Below are 23,760 nucleotides of genomic sequence, written 5' to 3'. Positions count from 1 at the left end.
AGTTGCTCTGGGCTATGAACTGACACTATACTCTGAGCTTGTCTGTCTCTGATGCTGTGTGGCCTCAGAGAGCAGATACCATTGGCTGATACTTCACCGAATGGTATCTCAGTGATTACTGACAGTCCGTATCCCCTCTGTGTGTAGTTTAGGTTTCTAGGTTTGCTTGACTATCTTTGTGCAGCACTGTTTCTAAGTGAAACATGGTACAGGGCTCCTCAAGGCTTTCCCGCATACATTTTAATTATACATTGGATTTTACTTGCTGCAGATCATCTGCACACCACCCTTCATCAAATTACCCTATGCTTCACATCAGAAAATCCCCCCAGATTTGTGTGTTTGTGTGTCTGTGTGAGTGCATGCATGTGTGTGTGTGTGTGTACACACACACATGCATACAGTAGCTCACAAACCCATGCTCTTCTCACTCCTCTTCTTCACCTCCTCGTCTGTTGTAATTACAGGAATCGAATGCTTCACGTCTCTCAGTAAGTGTGCTAAAGCAGGGGTGAAGTTCTGCTTTCACTGAGTGATTTACGGGTGGTGGTGACACCAGCCTTCCCGCCGACGCGGTGAGGCGTAAGCGCTGGCGAGCCGCGCTGTGTCTGAGTGCCGTTCCGGGTGCCCTCTCCTCTCACAGCGTGATTCAATGAAGATGTGGCACCATAGATTACTGTTATTTATTCCCCTCTCCTGCCACGCCTTTGTGAAAGGATGGAGTGCACGGGAAGGGGCGACAGGCATCCGGGCAGAGTGAGAGCAGACCTGTCAGAGCAGGTGCAGATCATCGGACACAGTGAGAGGGCGTGGCCAGGCCTCCCAGCCAGAGACTCGCGTGCTGAGGACCTCTCCATGATGTCATTTCCACGAGTAAATTATAACCATCAGGTACTGTTTGTTACCAGCAAATGTGTATGTGACATAAGTGTGAAATCCTTCTGTGAAATTGACAGAAGTTTTTTGGAACAGCAAATAAATTCTGAGGAACTGAGGAACGTTCTCATTATTCAGATTCAGATTCAGATTCTTTTATGAAGTGAGAATGTTGGCAGACATGTAAAGCTATCGGGAAATTGAAAATCCCTAAGGCTCATTGTTATAAAAGTTTTTAAAAGAATAATGTTCCAACTTTATCATGACTTTGTTTCATATTCTTTAATTCACTTCATCTCTATTAATGTTTCGCTCGAAAATTAGAGTGAAATACATTCGAATTGAAAGCAAAATCTATCAATTTGGCGTCTGCTGACACAAATAAAATTACAAACATGTTTTAGCGGCCTGCGATGTGAATACACTTCTTCCCTAATTAACTTGTACCCCTATTGTTGATGTTTTAGAGTGCTGTATCAGAAAAAAAAAACTGGCAAAGAAGCAAAATATTCACTGAGGAAGACAATACGCTGAAATAAATTTTATGGTCTCATTAATAATGAACACTGACTGCAGTCTTGAGTCTGTTAGTGTACCAATACTCTAAAATTTGATAAACACACCTGCTCTTCTGGAAAGCAGTGAAAATTCGCTCAATAATCAGACCTTCCTTTGGCTGACGATTTCTATATGCATGTGCTGTTGACAATTGCTGAACATTTGTGGATGTTTTATAACATGTATATAAATGTTATGCAAGATCAACCATTACTTTTGACCTTTTAATCAACTGTTTATCTACAGTTATACTGAAAATGTACATTGACATGTTGTTGACCACTTGAGAGTCTCAAGCATGGTTGCCTGCTATTGATGTAGAAATTGGTTTATCTAAACCATCTTATTTTGTTTACTTCTATAGCAACATGAGTTTTGTGGGGATAAAGTGCTTTAAATTTCATGGGAGAGTAAGACTAGAGTATTCCTTCAGTCTTTCAAAATCATAGTGCAAGATAAGCTGAATGAAACCAGATAAAGCAAAAATCCAACAAGAAACACAAGGGGAAACTGAGATGTCTGAATTTATTTTATTTAAAAAAACATTTCCCCATATTCTGTACAACTGGTAATTACTTGAAATTTTCATATCCATTTTGCATAATGTGTCAAAAATGGAACTAAACACCACTTTTCCTATAAAAGAAAGTTTGTCTGTTTAACAGTCAGATTCTCTGACCCCCAAACAGTCAGGGTCTACTGAGGAGATTTGTGACTGTGAGTGTGGCAATGAGGCAGGGCCCACAGTGAACAATGACAACCCGGAAGACAGATCCACGAGAGAGCTCAGTTGAAACTGATGGTTCATGTCAGCAGTTTCTTCTAATCTGCTGCCTGCTTTGCAACCTTCTAGCATCATGCTCCTGTCAAAGTCTATTAATTGATATGTTGTATAATATGTCTGAGGCATCAACTTGAGGAGTGAGAGCGATGCTCCCAAAATTCAAACCACCCTTCGGGTTTCCATTGATGTAGCTGCAGTGAAGGCAGCTCTGAGCTCTTGCTCTGAGCGGTTGCTGTTTTAGGAAGCACAAGGTTGACAAAATGAACAGACGTTGTCACTGTATTTTGTCTAATTGTACAGGTTTGAACTATGAATATTTCATAAGTATATACATATATATGTATATACTTATTAAAATATATGTATATAATTTTTACTTTTCCTGCCTCTGGCTTGCAGCAATAGCTCAGAGTTGCCTTAGTCACAATTACATCACCGTAGCAGTGGGGACCAGGGTTCAGCTAAGGGCTAGCTCGACTTCAGAAGCATTGCTCGGTCAAGTTCATCTTTCATACTTATACAACACATCAAATAATGGATTTTGACTGCAGTGCCCTTTTAAGGTGGCAGAGTGGGAAATTACAGTTTGTCAAGTGTAGTGTGAATAATATCAGGTGGAATATGCGCTGTGCTTTTAAGAAAACAAACACGGGTATCACTATCTAGCGTTCTGTGTATTTGTGAACTGTCACATAAGCATGATTCCTTCTGCGTTTTTGTAGTCAATATTCTATCTTACTGGTATGGAGTTATTATTATAGGATGCATCTTGCCAATAGTCTGTGAGCCAAAAGCCACAATCGGTTTCAAATAGATGAAGTCAGTCCATGCAGATGATTTAGTTTCTCAGTCGTAAATAACTGTTCACAGTGCTACAGGACTCACATTCCTGAGTGCTACATTCTGATTCGATTCAATCCTTCATGGCCACTAAACTCACATCAGACCATTGCTTTCCATGAGAATAACAATTACTGAAAGTCGATTTCTGGCTGTTTGACTCATTCATGGAGGTTTTTTTTTTGCCATAAGATAAAATACGACAAACAGGAACACAAATTACATTACAAATATGTGTTTTCTCAATTACTGATTCATACATGGAAAATCTGAGTTATAATTTTGAAGAAAAGTTTAAGAGTCAATATGTCATTGTCTTCTTACCAGGGCACCCTATTGCTATTCAAATAGTGTATTTTTTAGTGTATTTTCACCATATGGCATACTAAACGTCAATGAATGAGTTCCTTTTTGTGGAATATAGTGATGGAAGCCAAGTCACAAATCTCATTTTTAAAAGATGGGAAATTTTTTTCTTTTGGAAATTGATGCTCATTTTTTGTTATCAGAAGGAATGCTCTAATAAAGGTACTGTTATTGTGAAAGCTCTACAGTATTGAAATAACAGACATAATCAGAGGACACACTTTCACAGTAATCCTGGACTCACAATGCCTGTTTAATTATTGCTATATATTTTTTTTCCCTTGTATTTTCAACAAATTACATAGAATATAGAGGTGTTCATAGAGTGAATCTTTCAGTAGCTACATACTATATGTTTGAACGGTGAGGCTTTATAAAATGGTTGCAACTAACTGAATCAGTAAGTGCTTTAGAGGATGGAAATCTGTGGGTGGTAAACAAATCAGGGCCTAAAAAAGAAAAATCAAAGTCTAAATACTGAGATGAAAATGACATTATCAACCACAGGTTAGAATGTGATATTGAAGAAGCCACATTCTGTGGTACAGAGTTGATGGGGTTGTCCCACGGTTGTTTTACAAAGATCAATTCAGATAAAAGACCAGGACGTTGTGAAGGTATGAACCCACATTAGAGACATTTGGACTGCGTGAGCATTCACAAACATTTGCTGACGGGTTCATCCTTTTTTGTCCTACAGCCAGCAATGTTGCAAATGCACTCCACTGGGAAACAGTTCGAGAAGGTAATGTGTGGCCTATAATAGCAGTAACAGGGATGATGATGATTGTGTTCCACCATACCAGGAATTTTAGCATAATTTTAGACTCCGTGCAACAGGGAAAATATTAATGAACCATACAGTAGCACAGGCCTGCTAGGACTTCTTCATTGCTGACGTATCATAGCCACTCAGTAGTTTCATTGCAACACCTTCCCAAACTGCAACATCCAGCAAACCCCTCTATTCCCCTCAACCACCTCCAATAAATAAACAATAAAAATGATTTCACAGATGATAATCTGAGTGATTCTGCTTTTCGTTGTTAGCAATCTAATATTTGATCACTATATTACAGTATCAGTCTCATTGCTGAACACAGCATTGTCTTTTAAAAAATGCGTAGATTGCTGTCTGTACCCCCAAGTTGGCAGAAATGAAATTCTCCTTTCAAATTCAAGGCATGATCTTCCATTCACATATCTGGACTGTTCAGTTCCTCCCAGAGGTATGAGAGATCCGTTGTGTCAGAGAGAGCTGCCAAACGGATGGATGAGCTAAGATAGGTTTCCAAAGGAAGCTAGAAAAGACAGAGAGAGAGACAGGGAATACATAATTCAGGAAAACAAGAGGGGGCATAAGAATTTGAAGACCGGTTCCCCTCCACTCCCATTGCCCTCCCCTCCCGTCCCCCACCCTAGTTTATCAGAGCTTCTCCACGAGCCCTCTCTTTAAGCAATCTCTATTATTGGAGAAAAATTAGGATATATTTAGAAGCTTATTAAAAAGTAAAATTGTCTGCAAATGTTCCGAGTCCTGAGAGTGCCCTCAGTGACTCCCATAGCTGGCCGAGTTAAGCATTTGCAAATCAATAGGCTTGTTAGCATGAGTCTCTCCCTCTTCCACATCAGCCAAAATCAATTCGCACACTGTGGCGATTCCAATGGGTTTCACTTAGGTTCTCGGGACATTAGTGCCTCATTAAGTTGATAAATTTGCTTTATCACACAGAGGATATCAGCGCTGGCCAGTACACGGAAGTAGATATTAAAGTTTTCCTAGGCACAGTAATACGTTTTATTGACATTCAAAAACACACCAAAGAAAACAATGTTTAAATGACAGATGGGAAAAGTATCTAGCTTGTATTTTTCTGCAAAAATAAATGTGAATGTGAAGCAGAATTTTTGCACACTATATGCAATTACTTCTTATCCTAAATGCATTTATGCATACAGATCAAAGAAAATAATATTTTCTGCCATTAAAACAGCAAGAGCTTTAAAATGTCAAATAAAATCATAAAGATTATTAGAAATATATAAATATGCCATGTGTCATTTGAATCTGTGAGATTGTTGGTTTTCGATTCATTTAGAGTGAGGTGGAAATAATACCTTATGCATGCCATCTAAAATGCTTAAATTCAAGAAAACACCTACATACAGACAGGGTCATTCTCAACAAACAAAACCATGTATAAAGTTTATGGATAACGGAGTGAAATAGGTGCACTTTAGAGTGCTGGGTTGTTTCCAAGACAACCAGCCTTTTTGTCAACACAAGACAAGACAGAGGGCAGTTCAAAGCACATCTTTCATTTTTTTTAAAGAAAAAATAGATTGTTGCCATTTCAGTTCAAAAATTCCTCCTCAGGCCTAAGGCAATGAAAAAAGAACAACCAAGAATGTTAATGAGAAAAGGGGGGGGGGGGGGTTCAGGGGGTTTTGGACTTAACTTTGCATTCTTATGAAGTAGACCTTCAGCCAGCAAGTGATAGGAGGATACTGACACTCCTTTGAGAATGCATTTAAATTAGTGCTCAGCCAGTCTGCATAGGACTGTTGGATTTTCTCACAAATTTTGTTCAAAATTTCATCAATTTACATTCTGTACACTGTCAAAGTTAATGTCACAGGCAGACAGGGAATCCACAAGGGACAGGAACATAAAAATATGTTTCAGGACAGCAAGGTTATGACAGACTTCAGCTGGAAGAGTGCACATTTGCAATAACTGACAATTGTTTGGAGGTTATCTAAGTCATCCTGCTCTCTGATAATTACTGTAGGGACAGAGAGACGTAAGAATGGAACAGATGGTGTTCTCCATGCTAGATGCCTGCTTACTGGAAATGATTAGCTTTTTGACTGAAGGATGGACAGTATACAGCAGAGAGACAACAAAGAGCGCAACCAATGAGAAATACCGAAGGTCCCCCTGTGTCCACAGCAGATGCTTCATACCGTTGGCCTTTTGGCCATATCATGCTACTAGCCGACATATGCACGAGATGTCTGATTAAACAATTGCTGAGTCATGCAAATCTTGCCATAAAGCCCACCTTGCTCAAATTCACATTTGCACAGCTATTAAGTCAGATTTCCAGCCTAAAAAAATCAAAACACAAATGTAAAATTGTGCTGCATTCATGCCGGAGGTCCAACATAAACAATGTGTGATGGAATGAATATATGAATATGCTTTCCACAGGTTGGGATGAACATACAGTGGGGTCCAAAAGTCTGAGACCACATTGAGAATCTATAATATTTTCACGTAAACCTGGAAATAATCAGAAAGTTTGAGGATTCAGAAACATTAAAATGAAGAAGAAATATTTAAGATTATGCACTATTTCTAGGTCAGCAATCAAATTTAAGCAAATTTATACACATACTATTATACTGCTATTTATACAAATACATTGTACAAAAGGTCAGATTTCCTTGAGTTGTATCCCTTCCATTGAAGCATGCGTTCAGATGACAGGTGGATTTGATCTACTCATCAGAGGCTCGTTCAAGTAACTCAACTTGCAGCCAGTGTTCACCTGTTATAAATATGGCTGTGCCTCAAGTTTCCAGCAAATCATTGCTTACTAAGTAGCATTGTGATAGTGGGAAACATGAAAGTGTCAGAAGTCAAATTGTTATTCTAAGCAAAGAGGGGCTTTCTCAGCGTCAAATCATGGCTAGACTAAAGGTTTCTAAGAGGGCAGTGCATGGAACTCTAAAACGCTTTGCAGAAACTGGATCAGTTGTATCCAAAAAACGATCAGGAAGACCAAAAATGACCACACCATCAGAAGATCAATACATCAAGCTTAGTTCCCTGAGAGATAGAAAAGCAACTTCATCACAGATACAAAATTTGCTAAATAAAGAACGCAAGACTCCAATCAGCAAAAGTACTGTCAAAAGAAGGCTGTCTTGTAGTGGTCTCAGAGGACGAGTAGCAGTTTCTAAACCACTTCTCAGGAGGGGAAACAGGGCCAAATGCTTGGGGTGGGCTAAGAAATACCAGCATTTCATAGTGGATGACTGGAAAAAAGTCCTATTTACTGATGAATCCAAGTTTGAGATTTATGGCAGTAACAGAAGGGTGTATGTAAGGAGACGAACAGGAGAGAGAATGATACCGCAGTGTATCAAACTCACAGTGAAACATGGTGGTGGGAATATTCAAGTCTGGGGGGTTTTTGCCTACTCTGGAGTTGGACACCTGCACCGAATTGACTACACCCTGACCAAGGAGAAGTACCACTCCATTCTATACCCTCTGGTTTGCATCTTTGTGGAGAAGGATTCATACTGCAGCAGGATAATGACCCCAAACACACCTCAAAGCTTTGCAAGAACTACTTGAAGACCAAAGAAGTCCAAGGAGTCCTGACTGTCATGGACTTTCCTCCACAGACACCTGACCTCAACCCCATTGAACATTTATGGGGGCACTTGAAGACTGAGAAAGCCACGCATTCTGTGACATCACAAGAAGCTCTTTGGAACATTGTCAAATCATGCTGGGATAAACATGGGTCATCAGGTTATTCACAAACGTGTGGAGTCCATGCTAGCTCGAGTGCATGCTGTCATTAAAGCAAAAGGGGGACATGCCAAATACGAAGATATTCTGAAGTTCATGTACATTTTTCAAAAATTCAACTTTTCAGTCAAATTGTTAAGCTGATATTATCATTTGTAATGAAAGAATTAGTATTACATTCAAAACAAATGCAAAATAGAAATATCTTGACTAGTGGTCTCAGACTTTTGGACCCCACTGTATATCACATGCATTAAACAAGACTGCAACTTAGCAATAAACCTCACAGTATTGGAGATAATTAGAGATAATTTCATAAGCAGCCAAGAGTGGACCAGATAAATACAGAGCTCTGCCAGTTTTTCTCACAATGTGTGCGTGTATGTGTGCATGTATGTGCATGCGTGTGTTTGTGTGTTTATGCATGCGTATGCATATGTGTGTGTGTGTGTGTGTAATGGGGAGGAATTATATTCCTTTTTCTTTGAGGCACATGGTGAAAAAAATTTCAGACAAAACGTGAAGAGCAATTAGAGTGGTGTGAACATCTGCAGCGTTCCCAGTTAAATTGCTTATAAGCCCAGGAGCATCAAGGGAGCTGACACGCCTGAGAAAATAATGAAGGCCGAAGCAGAGTAGCACAGGGCAGACAGGTTCTCAAATAACCCCCATCACACACACCCAAACAGCGCCTCTCAACACCGCCACAGAAACAATAAAAAAGAACACAGAAATGGAAGAAACACTCGAGTCAGATCACATAACTCAAAGCACCTACATGCGTGAGCAAACATTCAGGCTAATTCTGTACACCTAAAGTATTATGCTCCTCCAGTTACTTAAATACACCCACAGTCATGTAGAGAAAGGTTTAATATGTCACTATGTACATTGTGCATCATGATTAAAATGTACAGAAGCCAAGGGAGAGCAATGCTTACTCGTCCTTCAAAAGATTTGTGGGTATAATCAATAGAATCATTTTAATATGGCACTAGTTCAATAATCATTGGGTGCATAAACCCTATTAAACTCAAAAAGATTACTTCATGCATACTGAATAACGCACATGCACACATACACATATTTTCTTGAACTGAGCTGTTCTTTAAGAAACCGAGTGAAATATCTGCAATCTCACAGTTGGCTGGATGTCTTCAATTTTACACAAGCCCAGAACTGAATATGCGAGTGAGAGGCATAGGCTAATGTGATTGATTTCAGTGAACCCCACTGCTGCCTGCTCACACCATGCAGATGCCGTGAGAGTGGGAGAATAACCGAAATAGACAAATGCGAGAGAAAGAGAGAGAGAAGGTGTGGGACTTTCCTTGACAAATGGCTTGGAAACAAACAAAATAAATACATTTTCATTTTTGCACTTTTGTATGGCAGAACTGATTACTATAGATGCTGTTAAATTATCCCAGCAAGCTTTAAAAATCTAAGTTAAGGGAGGCAAGAAAAGCCAGCATTTCCTATTATTTTAGATCAGTGAAAATGACCAATATTACTCTTTCAAATTTAGGTCAGATAAATCAGATCTTTCAGCTATAAATAAATAACTTCCCTGTACTTGGCATGCATCAATTTGAAATAGTTCTATATGTGCTCATATAAATGTTTCAAGAGTGAAAAAATCAGGGTCTTTAACAACCTGCAACCTAAGTTCAAGTCGGTGATTAATGTGGTCTGACAGATGATAGTGACTATCAGAGACAATTTCACCTGCATCGATGCAGTTCTAATTCCTTCTAAATTTCAGGTGTTTCACAAGGCTACTCAATTAGCAATCCCTAGTTCAAAGTCAGGGCCTGTTGAACTGTTAAATTAAATTTGCCCCCACACTATTAATAGAATTCCTGACACAGTATTTAAATCCTCTCTCGTGAGCTGTGTGCGTAGGTTGATTCTGACACATGCACGACACAGCCCCCCCGCCCCCCGGGCTGGGGAGAGGACCCTGCGCACTGCTGGCCCCGCTCCTCTGCGTGCCCGTGGCCAGTGTGGAATGGGCTTAAAGCCCTGGGGCAGCACTGGAGCACGGCTCAGTCAGTGACCCCAGACTGACTGGCTGTATTTAAATTGCACAGCAATACATCGTGGAGAGAACAGGATGCAAGTAACCCAGTATACACCCCCCCCCCCCCCACGTACCCACACCCTGTGTTTTTGGAGCTCTTCCCACCACAAAATCCACACCTGAACCCTTTTTAAAATTTAACTTAAATTATTTGTTTATTTGACCGGGAGAGTGCACAATAATAACATTCCTGAAAATTTTAGATAAGGAAGCCAATTTTCATCTTTAGTCCCTGGGATACAGGTCTTTGGACTGTAGGAGGAAACTGGAGTACCTGGTGGAAACCCAGGTGAACTCAGGGAGAACATGCAAACATGCAGAGAGGATTAGGCAGACTCAAACCCAGGACAGCGTTTTTTTGCGAGGGAACAGTGCTAACCACTCCACCACCAGGCCACACAATTTCAAACCACACTCCAGCTCATAGGGCTGAAGGACCACATTCTTTACAGTGGAATGCTGTACTGCTTTCCATCAAGTACATTAGATGAGGATAATGGACTATGTTTAAGTGGGTTATGGCTTATTTAAGGTAGGTCAGAGACCCCATCTGCATTTCATTGCCTGTAGATGGTGATACGGAGGTGCCTTTGTCAATGGGATAATGACACAGACATGGCTGTGTAGCTAATGGCCATATGAGTGCAGCGTTGCTATGAGAGCTCTGGAGACAGCTCAGCTCACAATGGCAGGCTGTGCTCCACAGATGCGTTTACTCGGGCTAACTCCGGGTCAGCAGGCAATCAGCGTTTATCGATAGGCTCCGCCTCCCTCCCCCTCACCTCGGCTGAGCAGCTGCAGGTTGCGCACCTCCTCTCGCACCTGCAGCTGCAGCACCTGCTGCAGCACCTCCTGCCGCAGCGTCTCCTGCGCGATGCCCATGCGCTCCAGCTTCTCCCCGTTGAGCCGCAACAGGGCCCGTCCTGGAGAGGGGACAGCGGAGAGATGGAAAAAGGCACAAAAGGAAGTAGATTGGAAGAGGGGGATGATCAGGAAGGACGAAAGACATGAAATGGGAGAGAATGGAGAGCATGGGGGAAAAAGAGCAGTCTCAAAGGTAGCAAACATAAGCTGCGCTATAAGCATAACAAAGGCGACATAGCTCAGGAGGTAAGACAGATTGTCTGGCAGTTGGAGGGTTGTCGGTTCAAACCCCGCCCTGGGCGTGTCGAAGTGTCCTTGAGCAAGACACCTAACCCCTAACTGCTCTGGCGAATGAGAGGCATCAATTGTAAAGCGCTTTGGATAAAAGCGCTATATAAATGCAGTCCATTTACCATTTACCAAAGAACATGACAGCTTAAATGAGTAAAAGAGGAACAATCACCAATGTGCAAGATCAGGTACTGTATTCTGTACCAAATGAGTCAGCGGTGCTACATATTCTTTTAAAAAAGCACTTGATAAATGCGGTAGTTTTGCTACTGCAGTTAAATATGGCAAAAGATGGGACTGTGACCATGCATAAGCAGCATATCAGTATTTACAGCAAATGCTATACGCTAACACAATGCATTAACTCTGGAATCACAGAGATTTTACATTCCATTAACTTCCATAAGCACTAGATATGTATGCATTCTCTCCGCTCGGTTCACTGTTTATGTTTGGGTGGTTGTCCTTCAAATGCTGGAAGAGCCAAAGAATTTATCATAGCCATGCCTGACTGGCCAGAGGTCCACATCATAATTAGAGATATAAATCATCCAGCTTCATTTTCTCATGAAGCCCCTCCTTTCACATTTTACCCGCTTAACATACACACACTGACAAAGACCTCATATGCATTTGCTACAATGCAATAACATCAGTAATATTTTATGTGAGCTTGTTATTACAAGTCATACGACTCAGTTAGAAAAAAAGGTTAATGAAGGCTTGTTAGGTCATAAATATAACCTGACCTTGGTCCAGCTGCTATAGGGAAACAGAGCACACAGCTTGACTCTTAACAGCCATTCAACTTCGCCCATAAAATATAAATGACCTTAATAAACTGTCAGCAGTGATTCTTATCCCAAAGAATTTCAGAAGGTCTGATGATTAATGTTTCATTGGTCGGTATTCCTCTGCACGAGGCTAATGGAAGCTGACCTGATGTCTTCCCCCCACTGCTGCCTTTAGATAGCAATGCAAACAGCCTCAGGCTGGAAGCACAGGCCTTCCAGGGCAGAGGTGTGCTGGGACGGGGCGGGAGGTTCTACCGTTATGCCGGGGTTTCGCGGCGCGATCTCTGCGACTGCTCGATAGAGACGTTAAACTGCGCTGGATTGAAAGGTGAGCGAGGCAGCAGAAAAACTGACAAAGGCAGAAAAAAAGAGCAAAACAGCAACAACAAAAAAGACAAGCCTCAGATCTCTGAGCTGTCAAAGCGGTCCGACTCCACCGGGCGGACCTTTGAAAGAGGAGGGGGAAGAGAGAACTCTTTTGTGTGGCTGACAGGACTTGCACGATATCCCCTAATGATCACACTTAAAGCGCTTTCCCCCGCTGTGCCATCCTCGGGCCTGGGAAGGAAAACAGAGGAGGGGGGGTTCCTCACATAGGAGGAAAGGGAAAAGCTTTTCCCCCCCGGTGTGCATGTGTGTGTGTGTGTGTGTGTGTGGTGGGGGGTGGGGCTGCACACATGTGTATGTGTGTGTGTGTGTGTGTGTGTGTGTGGAGGGGGCTGGGGTGCACAAAGTGTGTGTGTGTGTGTGTGTGTGTGTGTGGTAGGGGGTGGGGCTGCACACATGTGTATGTGTGTGTATGTGTGTGTGTGTGTGTGGTAGGGGGTGGGGCTGCACACGTGTATGTGTGTGTATGTGTGTGTGTGTGTGTGTGTGTGTGTGTGTGGAGGGGGCTGGGGGTGCACAAATGTGTGTGTGTGTGTGTGTGTGTGTGTGTGTGTATGTGTGAGTGAGGAGAGGCATCTATGCTCAGCATAGCATTTACAGGGATGGAGAACAGAGTGCAGCTCCACTGTAACCAGGCACCATAGAGATACATGGTCTCCAGCTCATTCCAGCGTGGTCACCAGTGGGCATTGCCCTACATTCCAGGTTGTGGTTTGCGTGATCCACTGGGGAATTTTTACTGAGTGCACAGTACCCTATTTTAGCAGAGAGCAATGCTTTGACTAACAACAAGATGTGTCCATATTTGCCCTTGGGTTTTATGAAGAGGATCTGAGATTCTATTCCATGTTACTCATCTTCTTTTACCCTATATATTGTAACTGCTTTTGTCAGCTCAAAGTTTACTCTGCCATCACCACTCTTCCCTTATCTTCTGTATGATAAGTTTTGTAAAGAATTCATAGCTCCATTTATCAGTCCAAAGCTTGTCCTCTACAATAGTTTCTGTTCCATGTTAAAGTCTTGGCAGGCAGGCACATCTCAATGCAGAAATGAAAGCTCGCCAAGCCATCCAACGAACTTCCTCCATTTTCAGGCCATGAACCTGTCGGCACCTTGACCGCAGCATGCGCGGTTGCGGTCCAGTTGTGGTCCGATGGGAGCAACGTGTTGCTATTTCCTTGAGCCTTTTATCAGCATCTGATAAAGCGCGTGCTGATCAAGGCACACGGGAAAGCACACGCTGAAATCACTGCAGCAGTATTTAGCCCCCAGAAACACTTTGTCCTAGAACGCCGGTGCCCTTGATCCTTTGTGTACAATTAGATGGAGGAGATGAATAGAGCTCAAATCAATTCCCCTCAGACAGGCTTAATATGCTTCATAATAATTTCCTGCAGATAGCATTAGCAGTGCTGCCAGAAAGCCCCACTCAACTTTCTGCAGTTCCAATTCACCAGCAAAAGGATTATTAAAAACACAACATATTGACTCTAAGAGAAAACAACCTCTTGGTGTCATTACACTACTGTACTAAAATGATTTTAATCAAATCAAATAGTAACAAGTAGACATACAGAAGTACAGAGAGATGGAGAAAGAGAAAGAGAGAAGAGTAATGCAGCTGTCATTTGGAACATGTTAACAGAAGCTGTAACCACAAACTGAGGCGCTGAAGACCCTGACACGTTTAATTCCATCAGTTCTTGTCATATAAAAAAAAAAAAAAAACGAACTACAAGTGAACAGAAAACTATGTTATTCCTAAAACATCACAGCAAGGAGTTCCAGTTACCCCGAGGAAGAGTCTGAAATGAAATCAGAGAGTTCCTGTCAAGATAGGGAGTGACCCTGCAGCTTTGAAAAACAATCTGTTCCCTCTCAGTGCGCTCGAATGAAACCTGTTATACACTGTTTTCTCTCACCACTAGAATCAGCCCATCTTGCTGCTGTAGTGATTATACTCTGACTGTAAAGAAGTCAATACTGTCATCCATAGGACAGAGAGGGGGGGAGGAAAGAAAGATGGGAAGGATACAGAGATGGAAGAAGAGAGGGGGAAGGAGACAGAGAAAGATAGATGGAAAGAAAAAGGGTAGGAAAGAGAAACAGAGAGTGGGGGAAGGGAGACCAGAGAGGGAAGGAAATAGAGGGGAGGCAGAGAAAGAGTGAAAGAGAGAGCGTAGAAGACAGATTGCCAGAGGGAAAGGGGAAGATGGAGCAAGCGAGAGAATGGGAGACACACATTGCGAGGTGGGGGAAAGGGAGGGAGGGAAAGAGACGGTGAGAGAGAGAGAGAGAGAAAGAGTGAGAGAGAAGGACAATGTGTGGATGGAGAGGAAAGGGTTGTGTGGCCTCAGTCGGGGTCAGGGAGCGATGGATGACAGTGGCATTACAGTCTGACAACAGTCTGAGGTATTCAAACTCTCACTCTGCCTCTCTCTGCCATGGGAAGACAGCCTCTCCACAGCTCAAAACCCATCAATCACGAGTCAGTCTCTGTATCGCACGTCACGCCAGGGCTTAGCCTCTTAGTCCTGTCCCCGTTCCCTGCTTTAATATGACTGAAAAGTTGTGTCTTGCAAGTGTAGCTGCTGGGGGACTCATTATAATGTGTAAATCAGGTCCTTCAGGCTCGCACTTCCATTTCTTTCAGAAATCCAAAAGCTCTTTTTATTCGGATGACTGACTCCTAAATCTTACAATCTTAAAACAACTTCCCCAAATCCTTCACTTGAAAATGCTAGGCCTAACACAGAGCTAAAAATAAATATTTGTCCTGATTTATGTTCTGTAATCCTTGCTGCACATTGTCTAAGCAGTCAGCCAGCTGAACCTCAATGCGAGAGGAAGCTTCAGCCATACATTAATGGATGCTGGTAACCTTTGTCGTCATTGTTCCCACTTACTAGAATTGACAGTACAGAGGACAATTAGGAGACAAATGAACAATCATTCCAGAAAAGGCTGGACTAAAATCATACAGTCACCGCATTAGTAACCCAGGAGTGACAGAGAAAAAAAAGGCTTTAGTATGATGAATTCTATAATGGGGTTTGCTAGTTTATTTTATTGTCCATTAGCAGGTTGGACAACATGTAAAATGTCCGTGCTTGGACACGGTGGGGAATGGTGGTCATCCTTCTATGCCCTCCAATTTCCCACGTCATCCCCAAACAAAAGCCAGCATGGGGGCCAAGGGGAAAATGGAGGAAGCTGAGACAAGGGTGTTGTGACTTTAATGGAGGTCTAGGGAGATCGGAGGGTGCACTGCCCGTACCTGTGATGGCGTGGTGTGAGAAGGCCTCGACGTAGGTCAGGTAGTTGTGGGGACAGTGCTTCTTCAGCCACTTGCAGACGTCCTGCTGTGTCCACAGGACCACAGGCTTGGACAGACTGGAGAGCGTGGGGCTGGTGTGGTATACTGTGAAGGCCTCACCTGGCCGCAGCTGGAACACACACACACACAGCCACACACAGAAACACACACACAGGCAGACACACACACACACACGCAAACACACACACACACACATACACAGGCAACACCACACACAAAAGCACACACATACACCATACATTAGCAAACTTTTGGAGTATATCTGCTGCTTCACAGTCAAACAGTCTTGTATCAAATGTACACAGCAGTACACAAATCATCACAAACATTACTCTGTATTAAAAGAATAAATGAACAGAGCCTGGGCATAGCAACCTCAACATGAGCACAGTGGATGGATAAGAAGGACAAAGGACATGGACACTGGTAGACTTAACACCACAGATGTGATAAATCACAAGCTGCAGCCTTCCTGCAAAATGACTCTTCATTAGGATTCAAACTCGATTCAGCCTGCATATGCTTTTTTACAGTAAGCTGGAGACAGAGGAGAAGTTTTCTGGCTCTGAGAGGAGTCCAGCTGCTTGGCACGCTTCCGCCCAGCTCCATACGCTCTCCTAAATTCCTGCGTAGCATATGGACACAGATTACTGCTGCATGGGTGCTGAAAGGCCAAACACACGGTCATTACAGAGTGAAGATATTTCAGCAGGGCTCTAACTCTGCATGAACAGGGACTTAATTACACAGATAACTTTGAACAAATAGTCCATTAACGCAGCTGAATATTTAATGAAGCGATTCAAGTTCAGCGAACTTGGTGAAGGGAGCAACAGCAGTGTTTTATCTGGGAGCTGAACCAATGCCCTCACCGCTGGTCCACACTGCTGCTCCTGCACTCTCCCAGCAAGCAGGCAAGCCAATTCGCCCCCTTTTTTATTGTGATTACTACTCCAGGCCTTGGCACTACAATAGTTACCAGATGATGACTGCCAGCACTGAGGTTCTCAAGTTCATATGGGACCAAACACTTTTTCCACAAGAAAGCAACTTCTGATACAGAAGAGATTCGAGCAGCAAAAATCGAGACCATCATTATTCTGGTAGCAAAGCAGAGATCTGACAAAAGAAGGAGACATTTCTGAAATGTCACCTATATTCTGGGTATGCAGCAATGGCTCATCCATTATACACCAAAGGCCTGCATATGAATGAAGTGTAATGCTGGAGACCGCTCTGCGCATCCTGCGCCTCTCCCTTTTAAACCGTGTTTTGTCACTCCCCGCCATGGTTGCTGGAGTGGAATATGGCCGCTTCTGTCTCTCTCCAGAAGATTCCCCCTGGGAACCAGGGTGACATCTGCCCCCAAAAACACATGAGCCCGGCACACAAGGCATATGGGGTCTGCTCCCAGAATGTTGATGTGCGAAGAAGACCGCTCATGCATGACCCGCCGAGAGAGGCACACCCCACCCCCACACTCGTTTATAGCACTTTGTACCCATTATGCTAGTACAGCGGTGTTAGGTTTGTCTCATGTGCTGTCACTGTGTGTGTGTTTGTGTGTGTGTGTGTGGGGAGGGTGTTTAGTCACCCTTTAGGCAGTCTTGTTTTCCCCACCTCTGACAGGACTATGGCGGCTCTCTCATAGTGACAGCTAGAGCTACAATCACACATAAATTCACCGCAGAACAACAGAGGAACAGTAGCCGAAGGACAAGCGCAGTTCACCAGGTGCAGCTGAGGGAATGAGCTGGACAGGCTCTCGACAACCAATTAGCATCAGCAGAACAAAGGTCGGATAGCCAGGGGTAGAGGGAAACTCCTGTCAGCACAAGGCCTAGGTCTCATCAGAAGTCGAGACAGAGACAGGAATTTGATTTTTTTTGGGTAATCAAAAGCTGAAAACTACAGGGAGTCACCGACTTTCCATGGCCATTATTGTGCATGGCTAGGACACCGTGACCCTGGGGTATGATTTTAAGGAGGGGGGATGTGGCAGACTGTCAACTCTGATAAAAAAAAAAAACTTTTCACAGCACGTTCACTACGACCCCTCGCAAAGGATGTGTCATAGGCCTCTCCATGTCTCACCATGACCAACAAAATTTTATAGGGGTCATGCAAGGGCTGACATGCAAAAACCAAGAACCTTTCCAGTCACTGTCTCCCAGTAATTCAATGGTCTTTGAGCCTGGTCTCATTCATAACTCGTCATATAGTCCCAGCTTGGTCAGAAGCCCTCGGCGTCACTATATGATGCAAAAGGAGTGCTTTGGCATTACATCTGAATGCCCTATATATCCCCATAGACTTCAATAGAAACCATCAGCAGATTTATGTTGACACCAAGGGTGAGCATGTCATATTGAAATAAGGGTGAATGGGAAAATGTTTTTTGCCAGATCATAACTTTAACCGAAATTACAATCTAAGGTTAATGTAAAGATTCTGTAAAATGAAACATTGTTTATTTGTATTTCATGATACACTAACTAAAAATATATACCCTTTCCCTGTCCCAGTAACCCTTGGCATTGACATAAATATGCTGAGAGTTTCCCTTGATGTCTTTGGGGATACCTAGGGCATCCAGAAGAAATGCCAAAGGACTCCTTGTGCGTCATATAGTGACGGCAGGGCTTTTGAGTCCTGACCAAGTGTCAATATATGACATGTTGGGAATGAGAACAGATTGGGCCTTTGGACTTCCTGCTTTAATTGCAATAGGATGTCTGTCCCCTTACACCCACCAGGCTCTTTAGACTCAGCATATCTTACATTCACTAAATATGTACAAGGCACAGATACATGGTGAATGCAAACAGTGTCAAAATTGGATTTTCACAAAGATCAGCTTGCTGGATAGCAGAATATGCAATCCCTGCTCTGGGTGCGTACAGTTTTGTAACCGATTATGGAAAACAACTTCATTTGCATGGCTCAGAGTGCAGGCCTTTCCCCTAATATACATGTACACTTCATTTCAGCAATGGTAATAAGCCAAAACCATTCTTAATAATTGAAATCAATTTTTCTTACTGTGGTCTGGAGATGCATTGAAACACTCCAACAGCTAGCTCATTTCCCCAGGACACGAATATCATAGAAATGGGAAAAGCAACTGCCGGGGGCTTGGAAAGGCCCATGGTCTATCAGCCATCACCACGGATGGCAAGGAGGTCAGACGTTATAACATAAAACACGCCTTTTCTGTCTTGGCTTTAAAGCGCTCAAATATAATATGTGATCCGTGGCTGTTTCACACAGACCTGCATGTGACAGCAGTACGTAAATTTGTGTCAACCCCTGGCTTAAGTGGTTGGTAATGAATCTCAATGGGGGTCCACCGAGGGGCAGGTCAGTTAGAGGGCATCCAGAAAGTGAGCTAGTGTGTTTCATGTCAGTAACATTCTGTTAACATGTCATGAGGTGTTAAAGGGCATTCTGTTCTTACTTTGCATTCAGACTGGATTTCAGTTGCATTAACCTCTGAATAAGTTTGACCCATAGTGAAAACAGTTACATCAACACCATAGTTCCTCAACAGGGGTGGACAACACAGCAGGAGGACTTCAGTTGGCCAATAGAAATAGAAGAAGGTTAGAATGATCAGGTCAGCCAGAAAAACCAAAGGGAAAGAGAAAGAGACAAAGATACACAGAGACAGACAGAAAGAGAGTGAGACAAAGACAGAGAAAGAGCCAAAGTGAAAATCAGGAAAAGTAAAAGAATTTCACTCAGGAGAAGGACCTGGTAGGAATAACAAGGCCGAAGAAAGAGAAGATGGGGACCAAAGCGAAGAGAACGAGGGGACCGGAGTCTCCTGAGGAACATGGGTATCTGTAATATGACTTTAGTTCAAATCTCCCCATGACTAATGGCCCTCATCTTGGGAACTAGATGAGAGGGAAATGAAACCCGAGTGTATCTCTCCTATCAGCTCCCCTAGCCTCCCCCCCCATCCATCAGAGGCGACGAGCACCAAGACAGCCCTGCTGCAATCCGCCATCACCACCCCTCCCCAGCCCCCTTCCATCCCATGCACCCCCAACCCCAGAGACCTACTTCTGTCCATCCAGGGATGAGGCCTCATTTATAATACAGCAGGAGTGTGTGCAGAGGGAGCGCTGCCTCGGCCACAGTTTACCAGGCAGAGCACACGGTCCCATCGCGCTCCTTAACGCTCTTCACACTAACTGATATGCTAATGTAGTCTAGGGGGACAGACGCTTGCCAAACCCCACTGCCGGCAAACATTTATTCATAAGTGGTATGAGAAATTAACTTGATTTTGGCGTTCATGGGAAATGAAAGCAAGCTTATGGAGATGTGTAAGCGCCAACAAAAGACTAACATACAAATCTAAATATGTCACTTTTATTCAATATTTCATGATCAGTGTTTTTCAAATATAGTGAGGGACATGATGCTGATCATGATTCCCACAAAGGGGTTCTCCTACAGCAGGTCCGGACTCATTGCCTGTAACTGTTATTTAACACCGTGCACTTGACCAGGCTTGGCTCTTGGCCCTTCTTACTGTGCGCTTTGCAAGCTCCTGCGAAACTAGAATGCAAAATGAGTCTCTGAGCATTCATCCGCCCTGTCCCTCCATCCACTCTTTCTCTCATCTCCGCTCCATCCCCTCCTTCTCTCACAGCACTCAACCCTCGTCCCTTAGTCCCCCCTCTCCTTCAGTCGTGGTGCATTCATCCCTTTCTCTCCCCTTATCTCCTGTTTTTGTACCACCATATTTCCCTCTCATTCCGACTCACTCTCCCTTTTATCTTCTCCCTCCCTACCTTTAATTCTTCCCTTTCCTACTTCCTCTCTCACTCAACTACACCCCCTCCCCCACTTTCTCTCCTCCCCTTTCCCAGCTGTCTCTTCCTTTCTGTCCTTCCCAAAAACTCCCTCCGCTGCTCAGCCTGAACGGCGGTCGACCTTGAGCGCGGAAGTGCCGGTGTTTGTCTCTGAGTCGCTCGCCTCTGTTCCCCTGAGGAGCTGAATCAGGATTAGCACGGCAGTCAGTGAGTCTGTGGAGGCTTCTTAAAATTCCACAAGGGCCCTCAGAAGCACCTTGGACGATGAGCTCATTCCCCAGCCCTCCCCAATCGCTGATCAAAGACACAGGCAATTAGCGGGAGAAAGCAGAGCAGAACTGTATGTCAGTCACTCACCAGCAGCAATGTCACTGGGCTGAGGACACTATTCCTGCCCTCTGCACTTTCATATCCTTGCTCAGTCCCGTTCTAGTCTGAGCCTGACCCCAAAGAACCCGACAAACTGGCTCCAAACAAACCCCCGATGGCTCCCTTCTTCCCTTTCTTTGCAATATTTATCATGTTTAAGTCCTACCCAATGTCTAGCCAGGAGTAATTCTCCAAAGCACTCAGTTTTAGACTGGTAATCCATTAGTGCATTCTGCAATGCTTAGGCTTCCTGTAAAAGTCTATGTCTACCTTCAAAATTAAAGAACACTTCCCAATGTAGGGCATGTGGCTATGGTTTCTCCTCTTAGTCCAGATTATGGTTAAAGATGGACAAACTCTTGACATCCATTATTGACAAAAACCACTACATTTGTTTGAAGAGGTTAGAGTTTTCCTTTTGCCTGTCTGAGCAGCTTAAAGAGACAAGTTGCTTAATTAAAATGAGGTGGACAGGTCCAAGGGTTTTGTAATTGCTGTGTTTTAAGATTGTTTTTTTCCTGTGGCAGGGGTCAGCAACCTGCCCAAGTAATGAGGAAACAAAACAAATCAAAGGCCAATCTTTTCAATGCACCAACTTTGCAATGCAAATGAGGATTTGCAGTAATGAGCACCTCCTGTTGAATGTGAAGTACTGGTGCCGCTCAAAGGCAGTTGCATGTATACATGTTTTTTCATTGTTAATGAAATTCACTCCTCAAATGGAAAACTCTTGCATGTACGCATGAAGACATGCACCACTTTACATTTTGTCTGTACTCCGATCAGAACCAACCAAAGTTTCACTGAAGAACTGTAATAGCAGCCTGGCTGCAATTTTGAATTCAGTGAGAGCAACCCAGAGGTGAAAGTTTTTTTTAAATTTGTCCCTGTTTATGGTAGAACACCAACAAACTGTTGCACATTCTAGTAGCTTTGTCAAAAAGAATGGAACTAAATATGTAGGTGAGGACACTGTGAAACTGTGACAATACTGCTGAAACTTGCGTATTTCAAGTCTACTCAGTCAGTTTGTTCTCACCTGAAAATAATCTTGCGCTGTCCTGTTTTAAAGTTTTAAATTAAAGTGACCGCACCATTTCAAAGTTCATCAGTAACCATACAGTGGTGGACTGCATATTGTTTGAGCAGTGCTCCTCAACTAATTAACCCTTCTCTTTATCTTGCAAGTCTTGAGGCAAGCACCTTGACGATAAGATAAGATAAGATATGCTCTATTGAACCCCGTGGGGTAATTTGTCCTCTGCATTTAACTCCTGGCTACTTAGGAGCAGTCGGCAGCCACAGTGCAGTACTCAGGGACCAGTGCCTCGGCCAAGGGCAATGGCAGGAGTATACCTAATCTGGCATTCATGGCTTTCGTTGTGGGAGGAAACCGGAGTACTCAGAACACAAACAGGGAGAGCATGCAAGCTCCACACGGAGAGGATCAGCCAGCTGGTACTCAAAACCTGGAGCCTCCTTTTTGCGAGGCAACAGTGCTAACCAGTGTGCCACTGTGCCACCCCTGATTGTATGATTGCAACTGTACATATCTCTAGCTCTTTTGGGATTTACTTGCCATGTGAAATGCACTTTTGTAAGTTACTCTGGCTAAAAGTGTCTAACTAAATTATAAATTGTAAATTGAGCAGTGCTCCACTTGCCAGATTTTTAAAAATCAATCGCTTCTCAAATTAAGCTTGCTTGCTTTGGGAACAGACTGCCAAATAGCTCTTCTATGTTTTAAAGAGGGAGATTTCATATGCATTTACTATGGAATGCTGATGAGCTGTATTATGCGGCCACTGTGCCCATTTCTTTACTAGCTTGTAGGTGCTTGGGCCAACCAAAACTAGGAGAAAAGGAGTTCTTTCCTGTAAACTATCAAACAACACGACCAGATTCAGCGCTGTCCCAGCAAACACACAATTCACTTACAATGTTTTACAATGTCAAAAATTACTAAAATTGCATAATGTTGTGGTAAATAACAATGCTTATTACAATCGCCAAACCACATCACTCATGTACTGGAACGATGTAGTTTGGCAATAGTTATAAAATGGGACTGTATCATACTCATACTTCCTTCTGCAAGGAGTGTTTTTCAGCATGGCAGAATCACAAGAACATCATTTTCGCGACTTTGCACAAATTAATTAAGGTTCAGAAGCTGGGAAATTGAGGTTCAGGGGTTTAACAAGCATTTCTGCAGTGCTGTTATTCACAACAACCTTACTGCAATGTGAAAGGTGAAATGACAATTTTCACTAGCTGAAGCGTCCCTTCGATTCATTTTTTTAGGCTGTTAAATCTCCAGATTAAGGTTATTAAAATGCAACTGAAATGTTTTGTATATATGAAAGCATATTTGAATTGGCCAACTAGTATTTTGTGCACACTGACATAAAGCAAAACCAGCATTCTAGTGTAGACATTATGGACATACTGTAAAGGGCTATGAAACAATTACTGTATAACTGCATAACACATTCAAACTCACCAAACTTTGCATAAAATGTCAAAGAGCATGCAAAGCCTAAAATAACACAACAACGTCTATGATATTTTTATGTTAATTGCATTAAATAGCCATCAATAATTATGCATGCCAGTATGAATTCTTACGCAGTGCATATGAAGGCTTTATGCACAGCAATACAAAGATGACTCAGAGGTATTATCTGATGCTTACCAATCTCAGACCTTCTGTCCTTAATGAAAGTCAAAGGATTTCTGATGCATTCTCTTCTGAATAAAAATTAGAATGCTATTATCGCACATTTCACATGTTGCCAGAGGCACAGCCATACATAGCAGGTATAATTGCAGG

The 23,760-nt window shown here is 42.9% G+C and overlaps 1 protein-coding gene across 1 annotated transcript in view; it reads right to left on the bottom strand.

Moving 5' to 3' along the window:
- Positions 1-1,950: 1,950 nt before the first annotated feature.
- Positions 1,951-23,760, bottom strand: part of samd10b (sterile alpha motif domain containing 10b) — a 45,771-nt gene continuing 23,961 nt past the window's right edge. Inside the window, exons 3-5 of the mRNA XM_064298647.1 lie at positions 15,673-15,841; positions 10,839-10,979; positions 1,951-4,725 (exon numbers count right to left, since the gene is read on the bottom strand). Of these exons, the coding sequence (XP_064154717.1) occupies positions 4,703-4,725; positions 10,839-10,979; positions 15,673-15,841 (333 nt within the window). The 3' untranslated portion in view covers positions 1,951-4,702. The remainder of the gene's footprint in view (positions 4,726-10,838; positions 10,980-15,672; positions 15,842-23,760) is intronic.

The sequence above is a fragment of the Anguilla rostrata genome, chromosome 11 (assembly GCF_018555375.3).
Source record: "Anguilla rostrata isolate EN2019 chromosome 11, ASM1855537v3, whole genome shotgun sequence".
Lineage (NCBI taxonomy): Eukaryota > Metazoa > Chordata > Actinopteri > Anguilliformes > Anguillidae > Anguilla > Anguilla rostrata.
The sequence above is the reverse complement of the archived record's forward strand: the minus strand, read 5'-3'. Positions and strand labels throughout refer to the sequence as shown.